The 25,134-nt window shown below is 39.2% G+C and overlaps 1 protein-coding gene across 1 annotated transcript in view; it reads left to right on the top strand.

Annotated features, from left to right (window-relative positions):
* LOC150089533 (influenza virus NS1A-binding protein homolog) overlaps nucleotides 1-24,931 on the top strand; it is a 302,567-nt gene extending 277,636 nt beyond the window's left edge. The window contains exon 12 of the mRNA XM_090390017.1: nucleotides 24,645-24,931. Coding sequence (XP_090246143.1) covers nucleotides 24,645-24,931 — 287 coding nt within the window. The remainder of the gene's footprint in view (nucleotides 1-24,644) is intronic.
* The last annotated feature ends 203 nt before the right edge of the window (nucleotides 24,932-25,134 follow it).

Genomic DNA, 25,134 nt, shown 5'->3' with positions numbered 1-25,134 from the left:
ATGTGCAGCCATGCACCGCAACCCATGGAAACTCAGAAAGGGGGGATCCTAGTGGGTGAGGGACCGAGCTCTAATACACCACTTAGGCCACTGCTTCAACCAGATGGGAGGTCCTGGACCCACCCGACTGGGATCAATCGGAGGGTGGTTCTTATTGCTAGGGTCAACTGCATTCCAATAGTCCCCTCCCTGTGGTCCTGGGACAGGGTCAAGACTTACTGGAAATGTGGGTATGATGCTCCTAAGAAAACTTGGTGTCTCATTTCTATATGTAGTGCCTACTAGTTCCCAAGTGGGCATCCCCCCCATAGGGCTCCATTTTTATGAAATTAGCATTAGCATTAGTAGAGGCATTTGATGCAAGAAAGCAAGCTTATGCAGCATCAGCCAAAAAAAAAAAAAAAAAACCCACTTCCACTTCACCCCTCTGTTCATTCAAAATACCTGTCCAGCTGAGACTAAAACGTATTTAGGCTATCAATCTCCACTACAAGGGATGGAAGTCTGTTCCACCAACCAACCACCCGCTGGCTAAAGGCAAATTTCCGCACGTCTATCCTACATCTGTCTTTCCTCAATTTGAATTTATGCCCTCTCAGGTGATTAGTGATTATTCTGAGCTAGAGGAAGAATCCCATCAGCATTGAGCATGCTCAAACCATTCAAGGCTTTATACACCTCTATCAGATCACCTCGCTGGTGCCTAGTCTCCAGACACTGTAATTTGCAAAACTTAAGCCTTTCTTCGTAAGAGCACCCCTTTGTTCCATTCACTAATCTTGTTGCCCTTCTTTGTACTCGTTCCAGCAGCTCTACATCCTTCTTGAAATGAGGCCTCCAGACCTGTATACAGTACTCTAGGTGTGGCCTGACCATTGCCTTATACAAGGGAATAATCACCTCCTTATCCCTGCTGGAAAAATTCCTGTATATCATTGACAATACTCCATGAGCTACTCTTGCAGCCCGTCTGCACTGCTCAGAGAACTTCATATCTGCCTGCACAACCACCCCCAAGTCCCTTTCATTCTCTACCACTGTCAGTGTAGTACCACAGAGTTGATACGTTGCTCTGGGGTTGCTGTTTCCCATGTGTAGTACTTTACATTTGTCAATGTTAAACTTCATTTGCCACCTCTCAGCCCATCTGCTCAACCTTTCCAGATCCTGTTGCAGCAGCATAGTGTCAGTAGTGTCCTTGACAACCCTGCCAACCTTTGTATCGTCTGCAAACTTGGACATTAAGCTTGATATACCATCAACAATATCATTTATAAATACAGAAAACAATAATGGACCCAACACTGAGCCCTGAGGGACTCCACTAATAACATTAGTCCACGATGAGCAGTGTCCATTGATTACCACTCTCTGTCTTCTCCCCCTCAACCACCCCTTTATCCAAAGCAGCAATTTGCCTCCAATGTCACACTGCTCCAATTTGTGTAGCAGTCTTCCATGTGCAACAGTATCAAAAGCCTTTCTAAGATCCAAGTATATAATATCAAAGTTATTCCCTGCATCCAGTTCTTTTGTGACTGCATCATAGTATCCAATCAAATTGGTCAGGCAAGACTTCCCCTTAACAAAACCATGCTGTGTCCGAGCTATAACTGAAGTCTTGTCTAGATGATCCTGCAGTGCTTCTTTAACCAGTGCCTCCATTAATTTTCCTGGAACAGAAGTTAAGCTCACAGGTCTATAATTACTTGTGTCAGCCTTTGATCCTCCTTTGTGAATTGGGGTCACATTTGCACATTTCCAGTCTATGGGTACCTCCCCTGAGTCCAAGGAAGCTCTCATAATTATGGCTAAGGGTTTGCTTACTTCCTTTGCTGCCTCCTTTAATATAACTGGATAGATCCCATCCACCCCGAGTGCCTTTCTTGTGTTTATATTCAACAGTTTCTCCTCCACTTTACTCCCAGTTATTTCAAGATTCTGTAGCTTACTGCTAGAGTTGAATACACCTCTGGCATTCCCCTCGCTGAATAACTCCTCATGTGTGAATGTCGATGCAAAATATTCATTTAGTTTGTTAGCTACCTGAGCAGGATCATCAACAGTTGACCCATCAATATCAAGTGGACCAATCTGATTCAACCCCTTCCTTCTAGAGTTTACATAAGTAAAGAACTCTTTGCTGTTTTTCTTTGCATCCCTTGCCAAGGATTTCTCGTAATCTGCCTTCGCCTGCCTAACCTCCTTTGTAACTTGGTTGCATATCAACTTGTATCTATCATAGGCTTCTGTGTCATGTGTTAATTTGTAATATTTTAAATAAATAAATGCACAAGGCATAATACTTTAAGAGTTTGGTATCTATATAATATCGGTGTTTAGATACACCATAGATAACTCTTAAGAAACTACAAAGTAGTTGTGGTAGGCATCATTTGCTTTTTCTCATATTGTGCTCTGCCTTCACGACAAGTTGCCATGATATTGCACTACTTCGAATAAGTAACGCTTCACTAATAGAGAAGACTATTGTTACTTATTCTCGTGCAATATCATGGCAACTCGTCGTGAAGGCAGAGCACAATATGAGAAAAAGCAAATGATGCCTACCACAACTACTTTGTAGTTTCTTAAGAGTTATCTATGGTGTATCTAAACACCGATATTATATAGATACCAAACTCTTAAAGTATTATGCCTTGTGCATTTATTTATTTAAAATATTCACATCTACACCTCTTGGCATCTCTCATATTGTGCGATTAACTTCACAACTGGGTCGTCATGTCTGCAATACCAGGGTACCTGCCCACCCACTGATGATCGGCCAATAGCCGTGAAACAGTGCTGTCTGGGTGGTGGTACTCAACCGAGAATAAGTAACAATAGGCTTCTCTATTAGTGAAGCGTTACTTATTCGAAGTAGTGCAATATCATGGCAACTCGTCGTGAAGGCAGAGCACAATATGAGAAAAAGCAAATGATGCCTACCACAACTACTTTGTAGTTTCTTAAGAGTTATCTATGGTGTATCTAAACACCGATATTATATAGATACCAAACTCTTAAAGTATTATGCCTTGTGCACTTATTTATTTAAAATATTCACATCTACACCTCTTAGCATCTCTCATATTGTGCGATTAACTTCACAACTGGGTCGTCATGTCTGCAATACCAGGGTACCTGCCCACCCACTGATGATCGGCCAATAGCCGTGAAACAGTGCTGTCTAGGGGAGCCTGATATTCACGGAGTTTCCGAGAATAGGTAACAACAGTCTTCTCTACTGGGGAAGCGTTGCCTATTCAAGGAATTTATGAGTTTTTGAGTGGTGTGAGTTGAAGGAGTTAGTCCCTTTCATTCTTCTACACTGTTTCTTTTCTTCTTCCACTCTTGCTATAACTTTCTCTCTACTTTTTGCTTTTCTAAGTCTAATAGGGACTAGTGGATATTCGAGTAGATATTCACATACATACATCAATAGCCGTGAAACAGTGCTGTCTGGGTGGTGGTACTCAACCCGAGAATAAGTAACAATAGTCTTCTCTATTAGTGAAGCGTTACTTATTCGAAGTAGTGCAATATCATAGCAACTCGTCGTGAAGGCAGAGCACAATATGAGAAAAAGCAAATGATGCCTACCACAACTACTTTGTAGTTTCTTAAGAGTTATCTATGGTGTATCTAAACACCGATATTATATAGTTAATTTGTAAGTATCCCATGCATTTTTCTTCTCTGCCATATGCCTCATTAGTTCATCTGACATCCATTTTGGCCTAAACCTTGAACAATATTTCTTAGTTGGTATGTAAAGCCTAGTAGCTTCCAAGATAAGTTCTTTGAATGCTTCCCATTTTGAATTTGCTGTTGGTAACATCATCAGTTGGTCCCACTGTATAGAATTTAAATACTGTCTCAGTCCATCGTAGTCGCCTTTACGAAAGCAATAACCCTTCCCTTTACCCCTAATGGTAGTTACCTCTTTGAGTAAATCCCACTTCAGCACACTGTGATCACTGCCACCTAGTGGTTCATTTATCTGCAGATTCTTAATGCATGAAGAATCACTGCTGATAATCAAATCAAGAGTATTACTCCCTCTAGTTGCCTCCCGAACATGCTGATGTAGAAAACAATCATCCAATAAATCCACAAAAGCCCTGCTAGTGTGTGAGTAACCAGCCCCCAAATTCCAGTCAATATCTGAGAAATTAAAATCTCCCATTATAAGACTCTCTGATTTACTGGCCCACTCTATTTCCCTGTACAGTTTCTTATTATACTCATCAGAGTCATTAGGCCTATAGCACACTCCTACTCTCAATTTTGATCTCCCAATGCTTATGTCACACCAAACTGACTCAACACTGCACTGTCCAGCGATGTCGACTGGCTTCACTTCCTTGGTTTTTATGTGTTTCTTAACTAATAGCATAACCCCTTCCCCCTTCCTATCCTGTTTATCCTTTCTGTAGACGTTGTACTCCCCAAATTCCAGTTCTGCATCCCCTATATCTGTTGTGACACCACGTCTCTGATATCCCAACAATATCTGCCTTTGATGTTTTCAGCAATGCCTCAAATTCATCAAATTTATTTACTAAACTCCTAGCATTGGTGTACACGCAAGTATACCTGCACCTGTTTCTATTCTTAGCTACCCTAACACAACCCATGTGTTTACTTGTACCGCAATGGCTCCCAGCAGTCTCTGAAATATCATGCATCTTGTTTTTCAGGCTTCTGCTCATTCTAATAGAAGCAGTGGAAGAATCTCTTTCACCTCTGTCAGTGGCTACTGTCAATCTATTGGTCTTTGTCTCCCTCCAAGCTAGCAGTTTTCCGACCCACCTAACACTGCCTCGAGAGCATCAGCAAACATTCTTGCACCCTTTCTATTTAAGTGTAAATAATAATAATTTTTATTTTACTCCTATGAGTAATTTAAATCCTCCTCTTTCTTCTGGGACCCCAACAAGGTCCCTACCTAATCGAAATGACAATGCTGAAAATGCTTCTATAAAAAGAGCTAGAACTGAGGATATACCACCATCAGTGACCTCACACTTCGGAGAGTAGTCAGTCAGGAAGATGTCACCCTTCTTCATCCAAAAAGGACTAGAAGGGTTGGCAGAATCTCCTAAATCTGTAAAACGGCTGCACTCTGTGACCTTTAGTCCAATCTTCAAGTGCAAAACAAGTGGAAAAAATCTTGAAAGCCGCATCGATAGGGGAGAATGTCTATCACCATAACACCCACAGAACTCTGAACTCTTCACAATGTGTCATATCAGAGTGGGACCTTCATGTCTCTGAAGAAGAGATCTGCTCTGAAAATTTAAAGACCAGGGAGTGACGCTCTCAAGAGAATATCGATGCAAAAGGATGGGAATCTCATCTCTACCAGAGTTCTCATCCTAACATTCAATCTTTATATTTTATACCTTTAGACTTAGTGGCGCCTCCGTAGCCAGGTGAGCAGGAGCAGCATTGCGTAGCACATGCTTCTTGATTAGACCAGGGTTCGAGCCCGTGACCACCAAATACGGAAGATGCGGAGAGGTCAGGGAATGACCACTGCATATCCCGGGAGCAATATGGCCTTAGTTGCTAATGCTCCTAAAAACCAAATAACAACAACAACCACCTTTAGACTTGGTGCATAATAGCCTTAGATGCTGATGCACCATAGAACTCCTAACAACCAACCAACCTAAAATTCAATACCCCACAGCTTCCACAAGTTCCATGAAGGCAGGCTACATAAACTGCCCAGGGAGGATTTACATTCCAAACCCACTGAGGTGTTTTAGATGTCAAAAATACTGCCACTCACAAACAGCTTGTCGTGGCAACCCTGCCTGTGCTCAATGTGGTGCAAAAGACCAAGAGCGTAAGGAATCTTCAGCTTCCAAACCAATTTGTGTAAATTGCCAAGGAGAGCATCCTGCATACTCTAGAGCAGTGGTGCGCAAACTATGGGGCACGACCCCTCTGGGGGTCGCGGGATAGGATAAATTAAAGGGGTCGCGGCAGTTTTTAAATAAAATTAGTTTTTGGTACACGAAAGACAAAAAAACCTGTTGTTAAAATTACTTTTTCAATACCGTAAGTGTAGAGACCTTACTACTCAAACGAAGTATGAGATACGAATGAACCCTATTGCCAGTCTTTATTTTTTAGGGTGGTTTCACGTGTGATGCAGTCGGCTTTCTTACTTATTGTTCTTGTAGATAATATGGCTTAATTTGCTCACTGGCTATGGACACACAGAAAGCAGCTGACTAGTGTGACTTCTCAGTATGTATTAATACTTCTCAGTACTACTCAATTGCTGAACCGTAATCCTGCTAGCTCTTAATTCGTGCTCCTACAGCAAAAATTTCTGAAATTGCCTAAAAGCCAGAGGTGCAAATATGCAGTGGCAGTAATAGCAACTCTGTTGCATGCACGTTTTATTCTGCTTCGTAATTTGATGCTTTCACGTCAACCTGGATGTGTTTTTTATTCTTCTGCTACTTTTTATATTATCGTTGTTTTTAAGAAAACAAAAAAAGTACACATTTTTATATATTTTACCATGGACAATTGAGTAATCAGAACAAAACAGTCGAGGAGTGACGATAATAATGTTGCTACAGATACATCAGAAATTGAAAGGGTAAGAAATGTATCGTGTGAAATTTTGGACCCTAGCATTATTTCAAGTGTATTCAACTCTTCAACATGATTCCTACAGCTACCACCAATTTCTGGTAGAGAGCCATCATATTCCAAATCAAAAAGAATGAAAATGAATAGAAAATATCAAGAAGAATTCATGAAGTACAGCTTTACTTAGTGTTGTTGATAATGAGCAATGTCCTGCGTGCATAATATGTTACGAAAAACTGGCAAACGAAAGCATGAAACCTATTAAATTAAAAAGACACTTACATGTGAAACATCCAGAGATAATGAAAAAAACTGAATCCTTGTTCAAAAGACACGACGACGCCATACAAGGTCTCAAATTTTTCATGAAGAAACACTGCAGTTCCTTGTAAAGCTTTGAGCATTGTTGGAAGTTTCATATTTAGTAGGAAAAAAATTGAAATCACATGCTATTGCTGAATCCCTTGTTCTCCCTGCTGCAATAAAAATGATTTCAATTATGCATGGAGAAAAGTACAGTAACGATTTAAATACCATTCTTCTATCCAGAGAATGTCTATCACCATAACACCTACAGAACTCTGAACTCTTCGCGAACAACATAAAATTCAGTTTATTAAATCGATTTGAGAGAAAGTCCAATTTTTTTAGTACAGTTAGATAAATTCACAGATATTTAAAACCTTCCTCAACTTATTGCATATGTCAGATACTGTTACGAGGGAGATATTTTGGAGAATTTCTATTTTGCAAAGCTTTGGAAGGAAGGAAGGACGACGGAGGATTTTTGATGTTATAAACATTTTATTTCAAACAATATTGTCTAAAGTGGAACAACTGCTTTGCGATTTTTTCTGATGGTGCGGCTGAATTAACAGGATAAAATAAAGGTTTCAAAAGCAAAGTAAAGGAAATTGCTCCAAATATAGTTTTGAATCATTGCATTATACAGTATATTAGCATTAGTAGAGGCATATGATGCAAGAAAGCAAGCTTATGCAGCATCAGCCAAAAAAAAAAAAAAAAAAAAACTTCCACACTTCACCCCTCCATTCGTTCAAAATACCTGTCCAGCTGAGCCTTAAATTTATTTAGGCTATCAACTTCCACAACAAGGGGTGGAAGTCTGTTCCACCAACCAACTACCTGCTGGCTAAAGGCAAATTTCCGCACATCTATCCTACATCTGTCTTTCCTCAATTTGAATTTATGCCCTCTCAGGTGATTATTCTGAGCAAGAGGAAGAATCCCATCAACATTGAGCATGCTCAAACTATTCAAGGCTTTATACACCTTTATCAGATCACCTCACCGGTGCCTAGTCTCCAGACACTGTAATTTGCAAAACTTAATCCTTTCTTCGTAAGAGCAACCCTTTGTTCCATTCACTAATCTTGTTGCCCTTCTCTGTACTCGTTCCAGCAGCTCTACATCCTTCTTGAAATGAAGCTTCCAGACCTGTATACAGTACTCAAGGTGTGGCCTGACCATTGCCTTATACAAGGGAATAATCACCTCCTTATCCCTGCTAGAAAAATTCCTATATATCATTGACAAGACACCATGAGCTACTCTTGCAGCCCGTCTGCACTGCTCAGAGAACTTCATATCTGCTAGCCCTTCGGAAACCACCGGATGGGCCAAACAAATCTAAATACAGTGGATTCCGGTTATTTGTGCCGCTGGTTAATCGGGGCAGCCATTTATTTGGGGCAAATCTTAAAAAACAGAACCCAATTGAAAAAATAGCCAGGGTTTACTTCGCTTAATTGGGACAAAATACCATTTAATTGGAGCAGGAGACCCAGCACTGGAGATTACCCTACGATTGTCTCCGACTATACCACGTAGTTCGGTCAGATTTCTGGAGGTCACAACCATAAAAAAATAAAAACAATTAGCAGTCACCTGTTTATTGGGCTTTTGTGTTAGTGAAATCTATCATAAACTGATAGTAAACTCGATCTTATTGAATTTGCAATAATCTCTCTCTCTCTCTCTCTCTCTCTCTCTCTCTCTCTCTCTCTCTCTCTCTCTCTCTCTCTCTCTCTGTATTTGGGTAGTATTCATCTGAATTCTGTGGGTTATTGTGGTGAAATGTGTTTACACTTCTATGGAATCTTCAATCATATAAAAAAAATAATTTTCAGAATCTTCTCTTCATTCCTATTTTTAAAGCTTCTTAATTTGTTACTCCGTTCTCACTTGCATGTATTGTGTTACTTGCAATCCGTGTGTGCCATGTTCTTTGTTATTGATTGCTTACCTTTTTACTGATTTAAATTTAAACCCCACCCACAAATGACAGTGAACAGAAATGTCAACTAGTTTAGTTAGTATGTACATATTACAGTACGTATTAATTATTCTGATTATCACATATATTTGTTCCGAATTTCACATATCATTTAATTTTTTAATTGATAAAGTAATAAAGGGTAAATTTGTGCTTAATATATCTTTACTTTTATAGCCTGTGGATAATATTCCTCCTATTTTCACGGGCCGACCGGGCTAGCCGAGTGGGTAAAGTACCTGCCCGGCAACCCAAAGGTCGCGGGTTCGATTCCCGCCTCGGGCTTGGATCAAAGTACTGCAAAAACCTTGGGAGGTGCAATATGGCCACAGAAGCCAACAACTACCAAATCAAAAATCAATCAATCCTATTTTCGCTAATTAGAATCACTGTTTAATAGAATTAAAATTCAATTCACAAACTTGATCACAATGACCGGCGCTTATTACTAGCCAGGTGGGCAGGAGCAGCAGTGCGTAACACATGCTTCTTGATTAGACCAGGGTTCGAGCCCGTGACCACCAAATACAGAGGATGCGGAAAGGTCAGAGAATGATCACCGCATATCCCTGGAGCAATATAGCCTTAGTTGCTAATGCTCCTAAAAACCAAATAACAACAGCGTTTATTACACATCATAAAGTGAACGGTACTTTATAATGGTGACTCCATCGTAACGTGATTTGATTGTACAGTGAACCAATTGTAAAGCGGAGGTCCCTTGTATTTTTAACTATTTACCTGAAACTTCGGATAATTGGGGCAGCCGCTTAATCAGGCCAAAATGCACTAGTCCCGATGTGTCCCAAATAACCGGAATCGACTGTAATGGGTACATTCAAATTTCTACAATGGAACTGTCGTGGATTCCAGAAATAGTGACCACATCAAGGCCCTCCTTTCACTTCAAAGGTGGTAATCTGATATTTCCTGTCAGAGACTTAATAATTTGGAATCTCCTCTTTTTGATCTATGACCTAAAATTTCTCTACCTCATTTAGTCAAATTCATCTGTTGCTGCTATTTCTCCAAACTCCACTAATCACTTGGATCCCTTTGATTTTCTTTCTTTGAAACTTGACTTTTTCCATGCCAACTTGCCTAATGGTGAGGTAATTTTCCATAACTACAGCTGGATTTCTAGTTGCACAGACCTAACTAGTTGAGATGCTGAGGCTTTTGCAATTACTAATGATCTGGCACAGGTTGTTCATTTACCTACCAGAATACCAGACAATCCTAACTATACACTCAATGTTCTTGATCTTTTTCTCACAAACAGCCTGTTAAAGTATATATGATAGTATTGGCAGTCCTCAAGGCACCTCATATCACAACTTGGTAATGGTTTTAGATTCATTGAAGCCTTTGTCTTGTGGTCACCTCAACCTTGCATTGTTGGGCATTATAGATTTGAAACATCTATTCCAGATGCTTTCCTCAAATGCAATCACCTAGAGTCAATTTTCTTTGATATGGAAAAAGTGTATGACACGGCTTGGAGATTTGGAATTTTAAAGGATATCTATGATCTAGGTCTTAGGGGGGCCAACTACCCCTTTTTACTAAAATTTTTTAATCAACCATTCATTCCAAGTTCGTATGGGATCTGTTTTCTCTCAATCTTTCTGTCAAGAGAAGGGAGTCTCCCAAGGGTACAGCTCTAAGTGTTATGCTTTTTGCTATCAAAGTTAATTTCTGTGAACTGTTTCACGTCGCAAAGCTATGGAGGTCCTCAATACCGACCAATCGAAATATCAAGACATGTAGACCATATGTCTTGATATTTCGACCATATGTCTCAAAAGGCCCAGTCTGCTTCAGGAAGGAAAGTCTTTTTTCAATTTACAATGAACTTGTTTTAATTTAATTGTTTTTTTAATTAATTTTATTCCTATAATCATTTTGCATTAATTTTATATTCGTTTATATGCTAGAGAGTATCATTAGGAAGTGTTCTACATATCATATTGAGGTAAATTTCTCTTATTCTTCTACAAATGTTATATTTTTTATATTTTTATGCCTTTATTATCATATATATATATATATATATATATATATATATATTGACATAGTGACCTAAATTCTTTAGGTCACCAAAATTTTGTATACTTTTATGACTTGGTTTTGCTGCATTATAGCCTCAGTTGCTAATGCACAAGTAAAACCCAAAACAAACCAAACCCTTCCCTTGAAGACATACTATATACCAAGTAAATTTATAACCATACAGTTGTTTCTTTAATCTGCTCCAGTTTATTCTAACAATACATTCTTTCAGTTTATTTTAACATGTGTCCACATTTTTAAACCTTTCCTCTTAATGCAGTGTGCCCTTGATATCCATTGTTAATTAGTTCCTTAAAAGTGAAATGGATAAGAAACTAAAGGTACAATTGGCTCATATGTTATAATGATAATTGGTTTCAAGGGAAGTCATAAATGTGAGCATAAAATTCATTGAACTAATTCTGATTGGTATTCAGATAAGTGAATACCAATCAGAATTAGTTTAACAATTTTATTGATTTAAACATACAATTAAATCATTTTACTCCTTCAGGTTTGAGTCCTCCTTGATCTATATAAGATATGCAGATTCCTGCATACTAGGAATCTTCCTTGTGACAATGAAGATTGCAGAAAGGAAGATCTCTTCTCTCCCTCTCTCCCTCTCTCTCTCTCTCTCTCTCTCTCTGCATTTGGGTAGTATTCATCTGAAAGCTCCTCCACTGCCTTCCAATGTTTGCAGAAGAAATCAGTGTCAAAGTCCTTAGTTCTTTCTTCATTTCATCACCAAGTAACTTCTCTGAGCTCCATGATTTCTTTAGTGCTGAGCCATTCAGCATGTTCCACCAACAGTGTTTCAACATCACAGGATTCTTTAATTCCAAACTTAACTAGTCCACCCAGCTCAACAATTTCTTGCATTTTTGGGTGCCTTTCCTGGGATCCATGGAAATTGGCAACACATTCAGGCTATAACTTCCTTGACATATCATTCATACATTGTGAATTCTGATTTCATCACAGGTAATTGCAATGTTATCATTCTTGACATTGAGCATTTCCAAAATTCCCTTAAAGCGGGCTATTTTTTTCCATCAGTAGCCTCCAAGCATTAAGATAATATTGGAAATTCTTCAATGACAAGAATGCAAACAACATTAGCATTAGCAAAGGCACATGATGCAAGAAAGCAAGCTTATATAGCATCAGCCAAAAAAAAAAAAAAAAAAAAAAAACCTTATTTCACCCATCCACTCGCTCCAAATGTTTATCAACTTCTGCCTTGAATCTGTTTAAGCTATCAACTTCTACAACGACAGAAGGAAGTTTGTTCCAGCAATCAACTACCTGCTGGCTAAAGGCAAACTTCTGCACATCTATCCTACAACCGTCTTTCCTCAATTTATTTGAATTTATGCCCTCTCAGGCGATTATTCTGAGCAAGAGGAAGAATCCCATCAGCATTGAGCATGCTAAAACCATTCAAGGCTTTATACACCTCAATCAGATCACCTCGCAGGTGCCTAGTCTCCAGACACTGTAATTTGCAAAACTTAAGCCTTTGTTCATAAGAGCAACCCATTCCATTCACTAATCTTGTTGCCCTTCTCTGTACTCATTCCAACAGCCCTACATCCTTCTTAAAATGAGGCCTCCAGACCTGTATACAGTACTCAAGGTGTGGCCCCATTGCCTTATACAAGGGGATAATCACCTTCTTATCCCTGCTAGAAAAATTCCTGTATATCATTGACAAGACACCATGAGCTACTCTTGCAGACCATCTACACTACTCAGAAAACTTCATATCTGCCTGCACAATTACCCCCACATCCTTTTCATTCTCTACCACTGTCAGTGTAGTACCACAGAGTTGATACATTACTCTGGGGTTACTGCTTCCCATATGTAGTACTTTACATTTGTCAATGTTAAACTTCATTTGTCACCTCTCAGCCCATCTGATCAATTTTTCTAGATCCTGTTGCAGCAGTGTACTGTCGTTAGTGTCATTAACAACCTTGCCAACCTTCGTATTGTCTGCAAACTTGGACATTAAGCCTGATATACCATCATCAATATCATTTATAAATACAGAAAACAACAATGGACCCAACACTGAACCCTGAGGGACTCCACTAATAACATTAGTCCACGAAGAGCAGTGTCCATTGATTACCACTCTGTCTTCTCCCACTCAACCATCCCTTTATCGATAGCAGCAATTTGCCTCCAATGCCACACTGCTCCAATTTGTGCAGCAGTCTTCCATGTGCAACAGTATCAAAGGCCTTTCTAAGATCCAAATATATGATATCAAAGTTATTCTTTGCATCCAGTTCCTTTGTGACTACATCATAGTATCCAATCAAATTGGTCAGACAAGACTTCCCCTTAAGGGCACCTCCGTACCCAGGTGGGCAGGAGCAGCAGTGCATAGCACATGCTTTTTGATTAGACCTGGGTTCGAGCCCGTGACCACCAAATACAGAGGATGCGGAGAGGTCAGGGAATGACCACCACATATCCCCGAAGCAATATGGCCTTAGTTGCTAATGCTCCTAAAAACCAAATAACAAAACAAACAAACAAACAAAAAAACTTCTCCTTAACAAACCAATGCTGTGTCCAAGCTATAACTGAAGTCTTGTCTGGATGATCCTGCAATGCTTCTTTAACCAGTGCCTCCATTAATTTCCCTGGAACAGAAGTTAAACGAACAGGTCTGTAATTACCTGTGTCTCCCTTTGATCCTTCTTTGTGGATTGTGGTGACATTTGCACATCTCCAGTCCATGGGTACCTTTCCTGAGTCCAGGGAAGCTCTCATAATTATGATTAAGGGTTTTCTTACTTCCTTTGCCCCCTCCTTTAATATAACTGGATAGATTCCATCCACCCCAGGTGCCTTATATTTATCTTCAACAATTTTCCTCCACTTTATTCTCAGTTATTACAAGATTATCTAGCTTACTGCCAGAGTTTAATACACCTCTGGCATTCCCCTCCCTGAATAACTCCTCTTGTGTTAATGTAGATGCAAAATATTCATTTAGTTTGTTAGCTACCTGAGCAGGATCATGAACAGTTGAACCATTGATATCAAGTGGACCAATCTGATTCATCCCCTTCCTTCTAGAGTTTACATAAGTAAAGAACTCTTTGCTGTTTTTCTTTGCATCCTTTGCCAAAGTTTTCTCGTAATCTGCTTTCGCCTGTCTAACCTCCTTTGTGACTTGGTTACAGACCAGCTTATATCTATCATAGGCCTCTGTGTCACCTGTTATTTTATATGTATCCCATGCATTTGTCTTCTCTGTCACATGTTTAATTAGTTCATCTGACATCCATTTAGGCATAAACATTGCAATCAACCTCACTGAAAATGTGATAAAATGATACACTGCTTTTCATTGAAATTGTCCTACCTAAAAGGAATGCTATGTTTAGCTCACAGTAAGTGGAGTGGCAGATATGAATGTAGACAAGAAATGATGTTATTGTATCAATTCATCATTATTTATTATGAAAATATGATGCACATCGATATTATTACTGACAGATAATGCAAAGAAGCAAGCCTATACAGCGTCAGCTACAAAGCGTGCACACACACACACACACACACACACACACACACACACAATCCGCCACATCTGTCCATCCCATCTAATAATATGGCCTTCCTCCTTCTAAATATGGGAACCAACATCTTCCATATGCATACCCATATGTTTTCTGCCATTGCTCTTTCTATCTGCACCCCTTCTCCACTCCTTTCACTCACTTGGGAAGTGGAGAAGAACCCATATGGAAGTGATCACTTTCCTGTGATAACCTACTTACACAGTGGGAAACAGTATCTTTCTTTTAAGTTATCACAGTGGAAGATTGATCAGGCTGACAGGTTGACATCAATGCAGTCAGTCAGGAGCCTATCAATGATGCAGTCACGTACATCACAGAAAATATCAATGCAGCTGCCAATTCCATTTCCGAAAACATCTACCCAGTTTCCACCTTTTTCCCAATGCGCAGCAGCAGAAAAGGCACAAAACAAAGCCTGAGGGATATTCCAACAATATCCTACTATGGCCAATCTAATAGCTTTTAAACATGCACGAGCCAAAGCATGTACATTTGTCATCAGAGTCAGAAGGAATCGTGGATCCATTTTATGTCATCTGTTACCCAGTCTAGCAGCTCTAAGGTGGTCTGGGATGAAATCCGGAAAATGAAGGGAAAGTATACATCTCACCCTTCATCGATCCTAGAATATAATGAGTGCACTATTACAGAGACAACTGCAATAGCCAGTGCCCTTGGGGAAACATTTTCAGACATCTCTGGGATATCTTCCTATTCCCCAGAGTTCCTGGTCCTGAAACATAAAAGTGAAAAATAGGCACTAAATTTCACATGAAAGGGTCTTTATCCCTACAACAAGCCATTCGCTAAGCAGAAACTAAAAAGAGCTCTCACCCTTTCTAAGTCAAGTGCTGTTGGACCAGATGGCATCCATTACGAAATGATTAAAACACCTTTCATCAAAATCTGTGGATCACCTGATCCTTCTGTATAATAGAATCTTTATTAAAGAGCAGCTTCCGGATGCCTGGCACATGGAAACTGTCATTGCCTTTGCAAAGCCAGGAAAGGATCCTAAAATCCCTACTAATTATCGCCCTATCGCTCTGACTACCTGTCTGTGCAAAATCCTAGAGTGAATGGTTACTTTCTGTTTAATATGGTATTTAGAATCAAATGACCTCCCCAGCATCCAGTGCAGCTTCTGAAGGAACCGGTTCATTCTGGACCATCTTATTAGACTGGGAACATCCATTCCGGGATGCTTTCCTAAAATGTGAATATCTGGTATCTATATTCTTTGATATGGAGAAAATGTATACCACAACTTGCAGTTTTGTCATCTTAAAAGATTTGCATAGCCTCGGCCTTAGAGAGCAGTCGGTCTTTCCAAGTTTGTGTGAGATCCTCACTCTCTCGTCCCTTTTGCCAAAAGGAGGGAGTACCACAAGGATCAGTATTAAGTGTCATGCTTTTCGCCATAAAAGTAAATTCCATCACAGAAGAACTTCCAACACCTTTCATCAAATTGTAAAGAGTGCCCTCTACTTTGATGACTTTTGCATATTTTCTCAGTCATGTAACATGAGGGTTAGTGATCGCTTTAATTCCTGGCTTAATGGATTCAGTTTCTTACTGCAGAAGACCGTTTGCATACGCTTTTGATGTAAGCATAATCTTCATCCTGAACTTGAATTGAGGCTTGGACAAAATGCTATTCCAGTAGTGCCAGACACAAAATTCTTCGGACTCGTGTTTGATAAAAAAAAATTTACCTTTCTAGGACATATCTGTCAACTCTATACACACAGTCACAAGAGGACTAAATATTCTTTGTTCTCTCTCTCTCTCTCTCTCTGTTGAGGTGCAGACTGATGCACCTTACTATATATCTACCATGCGCTTGTACGATCCAAACTATATTACAAGTCACAGGTATACGCTTCAGCCATAGATGGTGCTTTGAGTTAGACCCTACCAGCATCAGGCTCTCCGTATCGCTACTGGAGCATTTCAAACATTTGTCCAGAGCCTATACGTGGAAGCAAATTAACTACCTTTGTTGCTTCGATGTAAGCAGTTGTCTCTAAAGTATGCTTTAAAACTGAAATCTCTGCCAGACCATCCTATGTGGACATCCGTTTTTGAGCACATTGGGAAATTGTACAATGCCCACTAGACTGCCAATCATCTTTTTGGTATTCGCATCCAAGAGTTTAACATCATGGTAGACAAGGTTGCCATAAAACCAAAGCAAACCCTTCCACTCTGGCATGCTCATATTCATTATGCAACTTTTCCTTTAAGGACTGGATGAAGTCTGATACTCCATCATCTATCTACCTGCAGCTCTATTCATTCACTGAGCTGAACACTTAGACTTATTGCCAGTTTACACAGATGGCTCACAGTCTGAGTCGTGTATAGAATCTGCTGCTGCTGTTCCAGACACTACCATATCTCAGCAGATTCTTCCTGAATCCAGTGAATGTGTTACTGGCAAAGTGTGAAAAGCAGGCATTATATACAATGCGTTACATTTTTAAGCAAAGTATGAAATGTCTGTTTTGTTTTAATATTTTACATACTTTCCTTAGGCATTGTATAGAATACCTAGGCATTATATAGAATGACAAATGTATGAAAAAGGCAAAGTATGAAAAAGGCTTTTATTGAAAAGATGCATGTGAAAATGTAAGATACAGAATTTTTCTACAGAAAGAGAAAAAGACCAGTGCTGAACTACTTGTTGCTACAAGGTAGACTGGAATGGCATTTTGAATTGCACTTAACTGCCTTTTTCATAAAAAGCACTTCAAATTTCAGCACTTCGTCTTGCAAGTACACCTCACGAACCCTTGGCCGCTACCCGTGGACTGAGCGGAAGCGGCTGACCAGAGAGCTATTTCGTGGTCAGGAACGTCTCGAACTCTCAGTAAGCATAAAGTGAATTGTGATCTGGCATAGTGAATTGTGATCTGGTTTAAAATTCCTTCAGCAGTTCCAAGTCGGTAAAAACCATCGTCTGTCACACTCATAACAACTGCCACAGATTGCGCAAGTCACCCCGTCCCTTGTTGACATCTGGGATAGGAATTCACACAGTGGCCCCCAAAGGTGCAGGAGGAAATTTTTTGTCGGAATCCATTTTCATTTTTTTGGCCTGTATTTCCAGATTTAATTTAGATCGAATTTTACCTTCGACAGCATTCTCAATATTGAAGCAAAGAGTACACAAAATATTAACATCATAACCTTCTATTTTCTCACTTCCATCGTCTTTACTCTCATGTCCACGGGTGGAATGAACGTTTTCGTGACAGTTTCTGCACGTATGGGCACCACTGGTTTCCTTCAAACAGATGCAGCAGGTAGCAGAACTGGAAGCCTCTTCGGTAGACGTGTATTCATCGCCACTTTTGTTTCTTCCATTGTTGACTACAGTCTCATCCGTGTTTTGGGCAATAGACTCTTTCTCTTGGATAGGGTGATCTGTTTCTTCTTGTATTGTTTGAACGTTTTCCATCATTTTTTCCAGTTGCTCCTCAGTCTGTATGTCTTGTAAAACATCTTGGGGTAAGGAAGACATTGTGAGACCCACTTTAATTTTGCAGCCAAAGAGAGCTTCATATGGTGTTCTCTTAATCCCAGAATGAAATGAAATGCCCTGTTCTTCATAAGTTGCATGAAACTTAGTCCCTCACTGCATTGGTCAGTTTTTTTCTTCTTGCATCCACGTACACAGCATATTTTCAATGTCCTGATTAGCTCTTTCGACACTTCCTTGGCTTTGTGAGTGGCGAGGCTTGCCATGGACAATCTTCAAAGTCAGCCAGTACTCCTTTAGGCTTCTCACCACATTATTAGCAAATTCTCTGCCATTTTCGGATTGTAGGATCAATGGTGTTCCAAACAACGTAAATATGTCCACAAGGTTATATGCCGCTTTTTCCGCTGTCTTTGATGTCAGAGCCTTGAGAACCACAAACTTAGTGAGTCTAATGACCTAAACTGAATGAAAATCGTAACTGATGATTTCCACATCGTGATTTCATGTTTTGTCCTGGTATGACACCCCCTGCCGAGTGGTCAGGAGCGGGAGTGCAGGAGCACACGCTCCTTGAATAGACAGGGGTTCAAGCCCCTGACTGCTAAATACAGTCGATCTGCTAACCCGCACTGGACCAGCATGCCTCCTGAACAATTCTCAACATGAATTGTTCAGGAGGCTTCTATCCTGCAGTGAGTTGATAATGGCTGCAGTTTACCTTTTATGACACTCCCGAATGCATGCTGGATTGCCTCTGTCCCTGGAATGTCTCTCAACATGCATATAATTGTCACTGTATTTCAAACAGAAATGTGATATATCACTAAAGATGGTATTGATTTTAACCCCAAGCAGCTCTAGTAGTAGTAGTAGTAGTAGCAGCAGTGGCATGTGATGCAAGAAAGCAAGTGTATGAGCTTATGCAGCATCAGCCAAAAAAAAAAATATCACACCATTCCCTCCAAATGCCTGTCCAGTTCCTCCTTAAATTTATTCAACCTATCAACTTCCACAACGACAGATGGAAGTTTGTTCCAGCAATTAACCACCCGCTGGCTAAAGGCAAATTTCCGCACATCTATTCTACATCTGTCCTTTCTTAATTTGAATTTATGCCCCCTTAGGTTCGTAATCTGAACAAGTGGAAGGATCCCATCAGAATTCAGCGTGCTCAACCCATTCAAGGCCTTATATACCTCAATCAGATCACCGCGCAGGTGCCTAGTCTCCAGCCACTGCAATTTGCAGAACTTGAGCCTCTCTTGGTAAGAGGATCCCTTCATTCCACTCACCAACCTTGTTGCCCTTCTCTGTACATGCTCAAGTAAATCTACATCCTTCCTAAAATGAGGAAGGATGTAGATCCTTCCTCATTTTAGATCCTTTCTCTCCCCTATACCACTGTACAGGCTGATAAAAGTGGAATGGCATCAGAGACAAACATGGAAATGGATAATGAGAACCCAACTTCTCATAGCTGAACCTAATTGCATTCTCCAACACAGGCACAGACAGGGATGGTATTATAATGTTGAATATCTGGCAGATTGTGACATCTTTCTCCTACTGCCAGTTGATGACTCCATTCATCCCTTCCCATTCTGACATTATTCTGATGCCATCACTACACTAAACAAGTGTCCAAGTACCTTCCTGTATTCATTGTTGCCAATACTTTTCAAGAATTTGGACATCGCTACCCACACAATGATGGCTTGCAATGTGGACCATCCAGCTTCTGACAACCCAATTTTCTGACCCCTTTCAAAGTCCATCAGCTGTACATAACATCACCTGACATGTTAAAGGCATTGCATGCCCTTAAATCAGGGATCGACAACCTGTGGTTCGCTAGCCGCATGTGGTTCTTTGAACATGTAACTGCAGCTCTTTAACTTTTAGCCCACATGTATGACAAGCACAATGGGTGTGGGCAGCGAAGTGAATATAGCATTAGTTTTAGTGCAAGCCGCAAACACTTCTCAGTTTAGTTTGCCTACACATTGTGAGCAGAGCACACTTACTGCAAGGTGTCAAAGGTTAATCATTGTGGCGGTGGCGATTATAAAATAGTAAAAACATGAACAAAATAATGTGTGTACGTAGTGCTTGTGATAGGTACGTGAATTCATATTATAAATCACTGGCTTTTTAAATGAGTGATGTGGTATTATTAAACAAGTGAAATAAGAAGTAATTAAAATTGCTATCATTTTTAAAATGTCAACTCAAAAGAGAAAGATTGAGCAAGGAAACTGGGAATTTAAGAAGGAATGGACTGAGTTGTATGCATTTGGGCAAATTCTGCAGGACTTTGGAGAGGAAAAAGGCTGCCCTTGCAATTGTACACAAATGGACAGCAATAGACAAGTTGAAAAGCAAAACCAAATTGTGTTTGATGCATGGAGTAGCTTACAGGGCACATATATAAATTTGAAAATATTTGCGTTTGCACTTCTCGCAGTTTTTGGTTCGACGTATTTCTGCAAGCAAATATTTTTGAACATGAACTATATTAAAAATAAAAAAAGAAACCGTCTGAGCAATGCAAGTCTCACAGCATGTTTAAAGATGAAAATTACAGCATACCTGCCTGATGTTAGACTTGCTCAAGAAGTTCAGCAGCAAAAGTCATATTAATTCATACCTAATTGGATGTTTGTTACGTTTTTTCAGTATTAATAAATAATATTTCAAAATATATATATTTTTTAATAAATCATCTTCCCACTCTATTCCATTTTTTAAAATAACTCTCCCCTCCTCCCAGCTGAGGTGCGGTTCTTCAGATTCTTTTTTTTTTTTTTTTTTTTTTTAATTAGATCAAAAATGGCTCCTCACTCAAAAAAGGTTGCCTTAGATAGTCATTGCAAACAAATTGCCTTAGATAGACAGGCAAACAAAATGCTCAGCATTTTGTTTGCATGTTACTTTTACACAGTTTTATAGATTCCTCATCAGGATGATAATATGACTACTATTAGCACCCGGATGTAGGAATCTGATTGTTGTACTGAGTTGATCACCTTGATGCGCTAATTGTTTACATACATAAATGTCAGTTATGCATGCAGATTATCAGATAACTCTTTCCATCCTTTCTACATTGAGCAGTATATTTCAAACTATTATTTTAGATGATCCACTTAAATGCTATCTAAATCATTTTTCAGTTCAGGGAATCTATTTGCAAGCTTTTCTTCCTGTAGTAGATACTGATGCTGTTATTAACTCTTTCAGAAGTACATATCAATCCCTTCATTTTAACGGTTACTTCAAAATACATGTTTGTTAATCTATGAATTATCTTGAAAGTTTTCCATTATGTACTCCATTTTTTATGTTTCCAACTAATCGTAGACACAGTTTATAATAGAATGGCAGCATGAAAAAATCTTCGAAAATTCAAGAAGGCGGTTTCATCTGTTAACTCAAGTTATTAGTATTAGTAATGGTCATATGATACAAGGAAGCCTAAGGCTTATGCTGTACCAGCCAAAAAAATTAAAAAATAAAGTAACGAGTAAAAAAAAAATTAAATAAAATAAATAATAAAAGAAAAGGAAATAGACAACCTATGCATTTCCCTCCTCCCATAGGTAACTATCCAGCTGACCTTTGAATTTCCCCAAACTAACTCCCAAGCCTCAGCCACCTATGTCAGTAACTTATTCCAGTAATTTATAACTTGCTGGCTAAAATAAAACTTCCTGCAATCCAGTCTAAACATCTATCTGCGTAACTTGAATTTATGGCCCCCTAGTTCTAGAATCGTTTATAACCATGAAAATTTCATCCTCATTCATTTTACTTTTGCTTCTCAATCAAGTCTCCTCTAAGGTGCCTAATTCCAAACAGTGCAATCCACATGTTCAAAGTCTTTCCTCATATGGACACCCTTTTGCCGATCTCACCTGGTGTGTTTGCCATTTCTGGACCCTTTCATGAACTCGATGTCTTTTTTTAGGTGCGGTCTCCATATTTGAACACAGTATTCCATTAACCTTTCAGTATTTAGTTTTTTTTATACATAGAACGGTCATTAGGGCAGCGAACTGGTTGTTAAATTATTTGAATCCCACCACTGATCCCATCCCTGTAAAAACAGTCTCCTGTTAACAAGCACAGATTAGAGTAGTGAACAGTTGAACTTCAAAAATATTTTTCTAACAGTTGTCAACCATGCAAGGTCAGAGGGGAAATAGGCTAGCCACACTTTAAAACAAAAACTTGATGATTATTAATAAAACATAAAAAAATAATAATTTCAAGTTTTAAAAAAACTTGAAATTATTAATTAAAAAATCACATAAATCTGGCACCTGTGGTGCCATATTTATGCATTATTTACTATTAATAATTTCCAAACACCAATTTCTTTCTGTTTTACCTATTTCCAAAACTGTGTCATTGTTACTTTTGTATTTGCAGTTTATAAAATCATTCATTTTGTGAGATATTCAATACTGATTCACAATATAGCACTTAATAGTAAGTACAGTATTTTTTGGAAAATAAAGTCTGGTAAGCCTGTTATTACCATCAGTTATCACAGACGCTAATAGCAATTAATGATTGCAGGAGATTATCATAATGAACTGAGCATAATAAAGAAGTATGCTTATCTCACTGAGAATTCTAATATTATTCACAAATTACCGTATTTCCCCATGTATAAGACGCACCTTTTTTCGAAAAATTTGGGGTCTAAAAACTGGGTGCGTCTTATACAGTGGTTGTAGATTTTTTTACTTGCATTTTCCGCTTTTTTGCGCTCGTTGTTTCACACTTGTTACTGGTATATTAGGTTACGTTTTGCCACGTTCTGCCCAGAAATGGCTCAGAAAAGATTTTCGTACAGTGCTGAATTCAAGTTTAAAGTGATCCAGTTTGCAAAAGTGAATGGAAATCGTGCTGCTGAACATAAGGTTGGTCCTCCTCCAACTGAGAAACAATCAGAGACTGGCTACGGGAAGAAGAAACCCTACTGAAAACGCCACGGCAGAAGAAAACCATGAGAGGCAAGTCAGCAAAATGGCCTGATTTAGAGAGGGAATTGAAGATATGGATTGAAGAGCAAAGGGCAATTGAAATTCCTGTGTCCACAAAGATGGTTCAGCATGAGGCAAGAAGAATTGCTGATGAAAAAGAAGTTACTGATTTCAAAGGAGGACACACAATTGGTGCTTCGGGTTCATGAAACGGAATGGACTGAGCATGCGTACACACACCAGACTTGCCCAAAAGATGCCTGAAAGCTATGAGCAGAAGATCTTTGAATTTCATCGTTTTGTCATTCAATGTCAGAAGACACACAGCAGTTTGAGTTGGGACAGATTGCAAATATGGACGAAGTCCCCCTTCAATTTGATGTCCCAAGTAACAGAACTGTTGATAAGAAGGGGGTGAAAACTGTAACTGTGAAGATAAGTGGACATGAAAAGAGCCATTATACAGTTGTTCTAGCTTGTTGTGCCGACGGAACCAAGCTGCCTCCTATGCTGATTTTCAAACGCAAAACAATGCCAAAAGAAGACATTCGTTGAGGAGTGATTGTCCACATTCATGACAAGGGTTGGATGGATCAGGATGGAATGAAGATCTGGTTTGAGAAAGTTTGGAGCAGGAGACCAGATGGGCTCTTACGCAAACCTGCCCTATTGGTGCTTGATCAGTTCAGGCCACACATAACAAAAAACACAAAGAAGATTGCTGCAGAGCAAAAAACAAAACTTGCCGTCATACCTGGAGGCTTGACATCCTTGCTCTAACCACTTGATGTCAGCATTAACAAACCCTTCAAAGCTGCCATGAGAGACAAATGGAACCAATGGATGAAGTCTTCTGGGGACAATTTGACACCAGCAGGAAGAGTGAAGAAACCAACTATAGGAGAAGTTTGTACCTGGGTGAAAAGATCCTGGGATAATATCAAGATTGAGATCGTTGTCAAGTCATTTAAGAAGTGTGGCATTTCAAATGCCATAGATGGAACGGAGGATGAGGCAATATATGAAGACAGTGATTCATCATCAGACACAGATGAGGACAAGCTAATGGATGGGAGTTTTGACAGTGATGAGGAGTTGTATGAATTTTATGATGAATAAAACTTGAGTTCAATAACTTTATGTAATACATTTTTTTTTTCAAATTAAGGTGCGTCTTATACATGGGGAAGCTGAGTGGTCAGGAGCGGGAGTGCAGTAGCACACACTCTTTGAGTAGACCGGGGTTCAAGCCCCTGACTGCTGAATACGGTCGATCTGCCAACCCGCACTGGACCAGCATGGCAGATTATGGTCCATTTCCCTCAGCATGAATTGTTGAGGAGGCTTCCATCCTGCAGTGGGTTGATAATGGCTGCACTTTACTTTTTTTTTTTATACATATGGAAATACGGTAGATGTAATAAATTTCATGCATTAAAAAGTAACTTTGTTTTTCTGCTGCTCGGTTAAAAAAATGGAAGAAGAAAAAAACTTCCATCTCCTAATTGAAGTTTAAAAAAATTATAGTAAAAGTATATTATATGAATGCATATACAAAATAATGATTATTTTACTTTTTTGTGCAGGGAAGCTGTATGCTGTAGGTGGCCATGATGGTGTTCATTCCCTCTATTCAGTTGAAATCTATGATCCTCAAACAAATACATGGAGTCCAGGGCCTTCTCTCACCAGCTGCAGAGCTAATGTTGGTGTTAGTGTTGTGGAAAATCGCTTGTATGCTGTTGGAGGATTTAATGGAAAAGCATTTTTAAATACTGTTGAATATTTAGATGCACAGTCAAATGAGTGGACAACATTTGTGCCAAAAGAAACTCCTGTACATTCAGAAGATGAAGTTTCTGTCTCTAAATAATATTTCACTTTGATGTCACTTAGATTGTATAACTACTGTGTTATGTGTAAAGATATAAAGCAGCAACTGCTTTTAGATTAGAAATACCCATTTGTGATTCTAATCAAAATATTTTATTACAGTTGCTATAATTTTCATATATATATACAGTCCATTCCGGTTAATTGGGACACATCGGGACTAGTGCATTTTGGCCCGATTAA

The sequence above is a fragment of the Mastigoproctus giganteus genome, chromosome 2, assembly GCF_048544385.1.
Source record: "Mastigoproctus giganteus isolate SK-2022 chromosome 2, ASM4854438v1, whole genome shotgun sequence".
Taxonomy (NCBI): domain Eukaryota; kingdom Metazoa; phylum Arthropoda; class Arachnida; order Uropygi; family Thelyphonidae; genus Mastigoproctus; species Mastigoproctus giganteus.
Note: the sequence above shows the minus strand (reverse complement) of the source record. Positions and strands in the feature narration are given on the sequence as shown.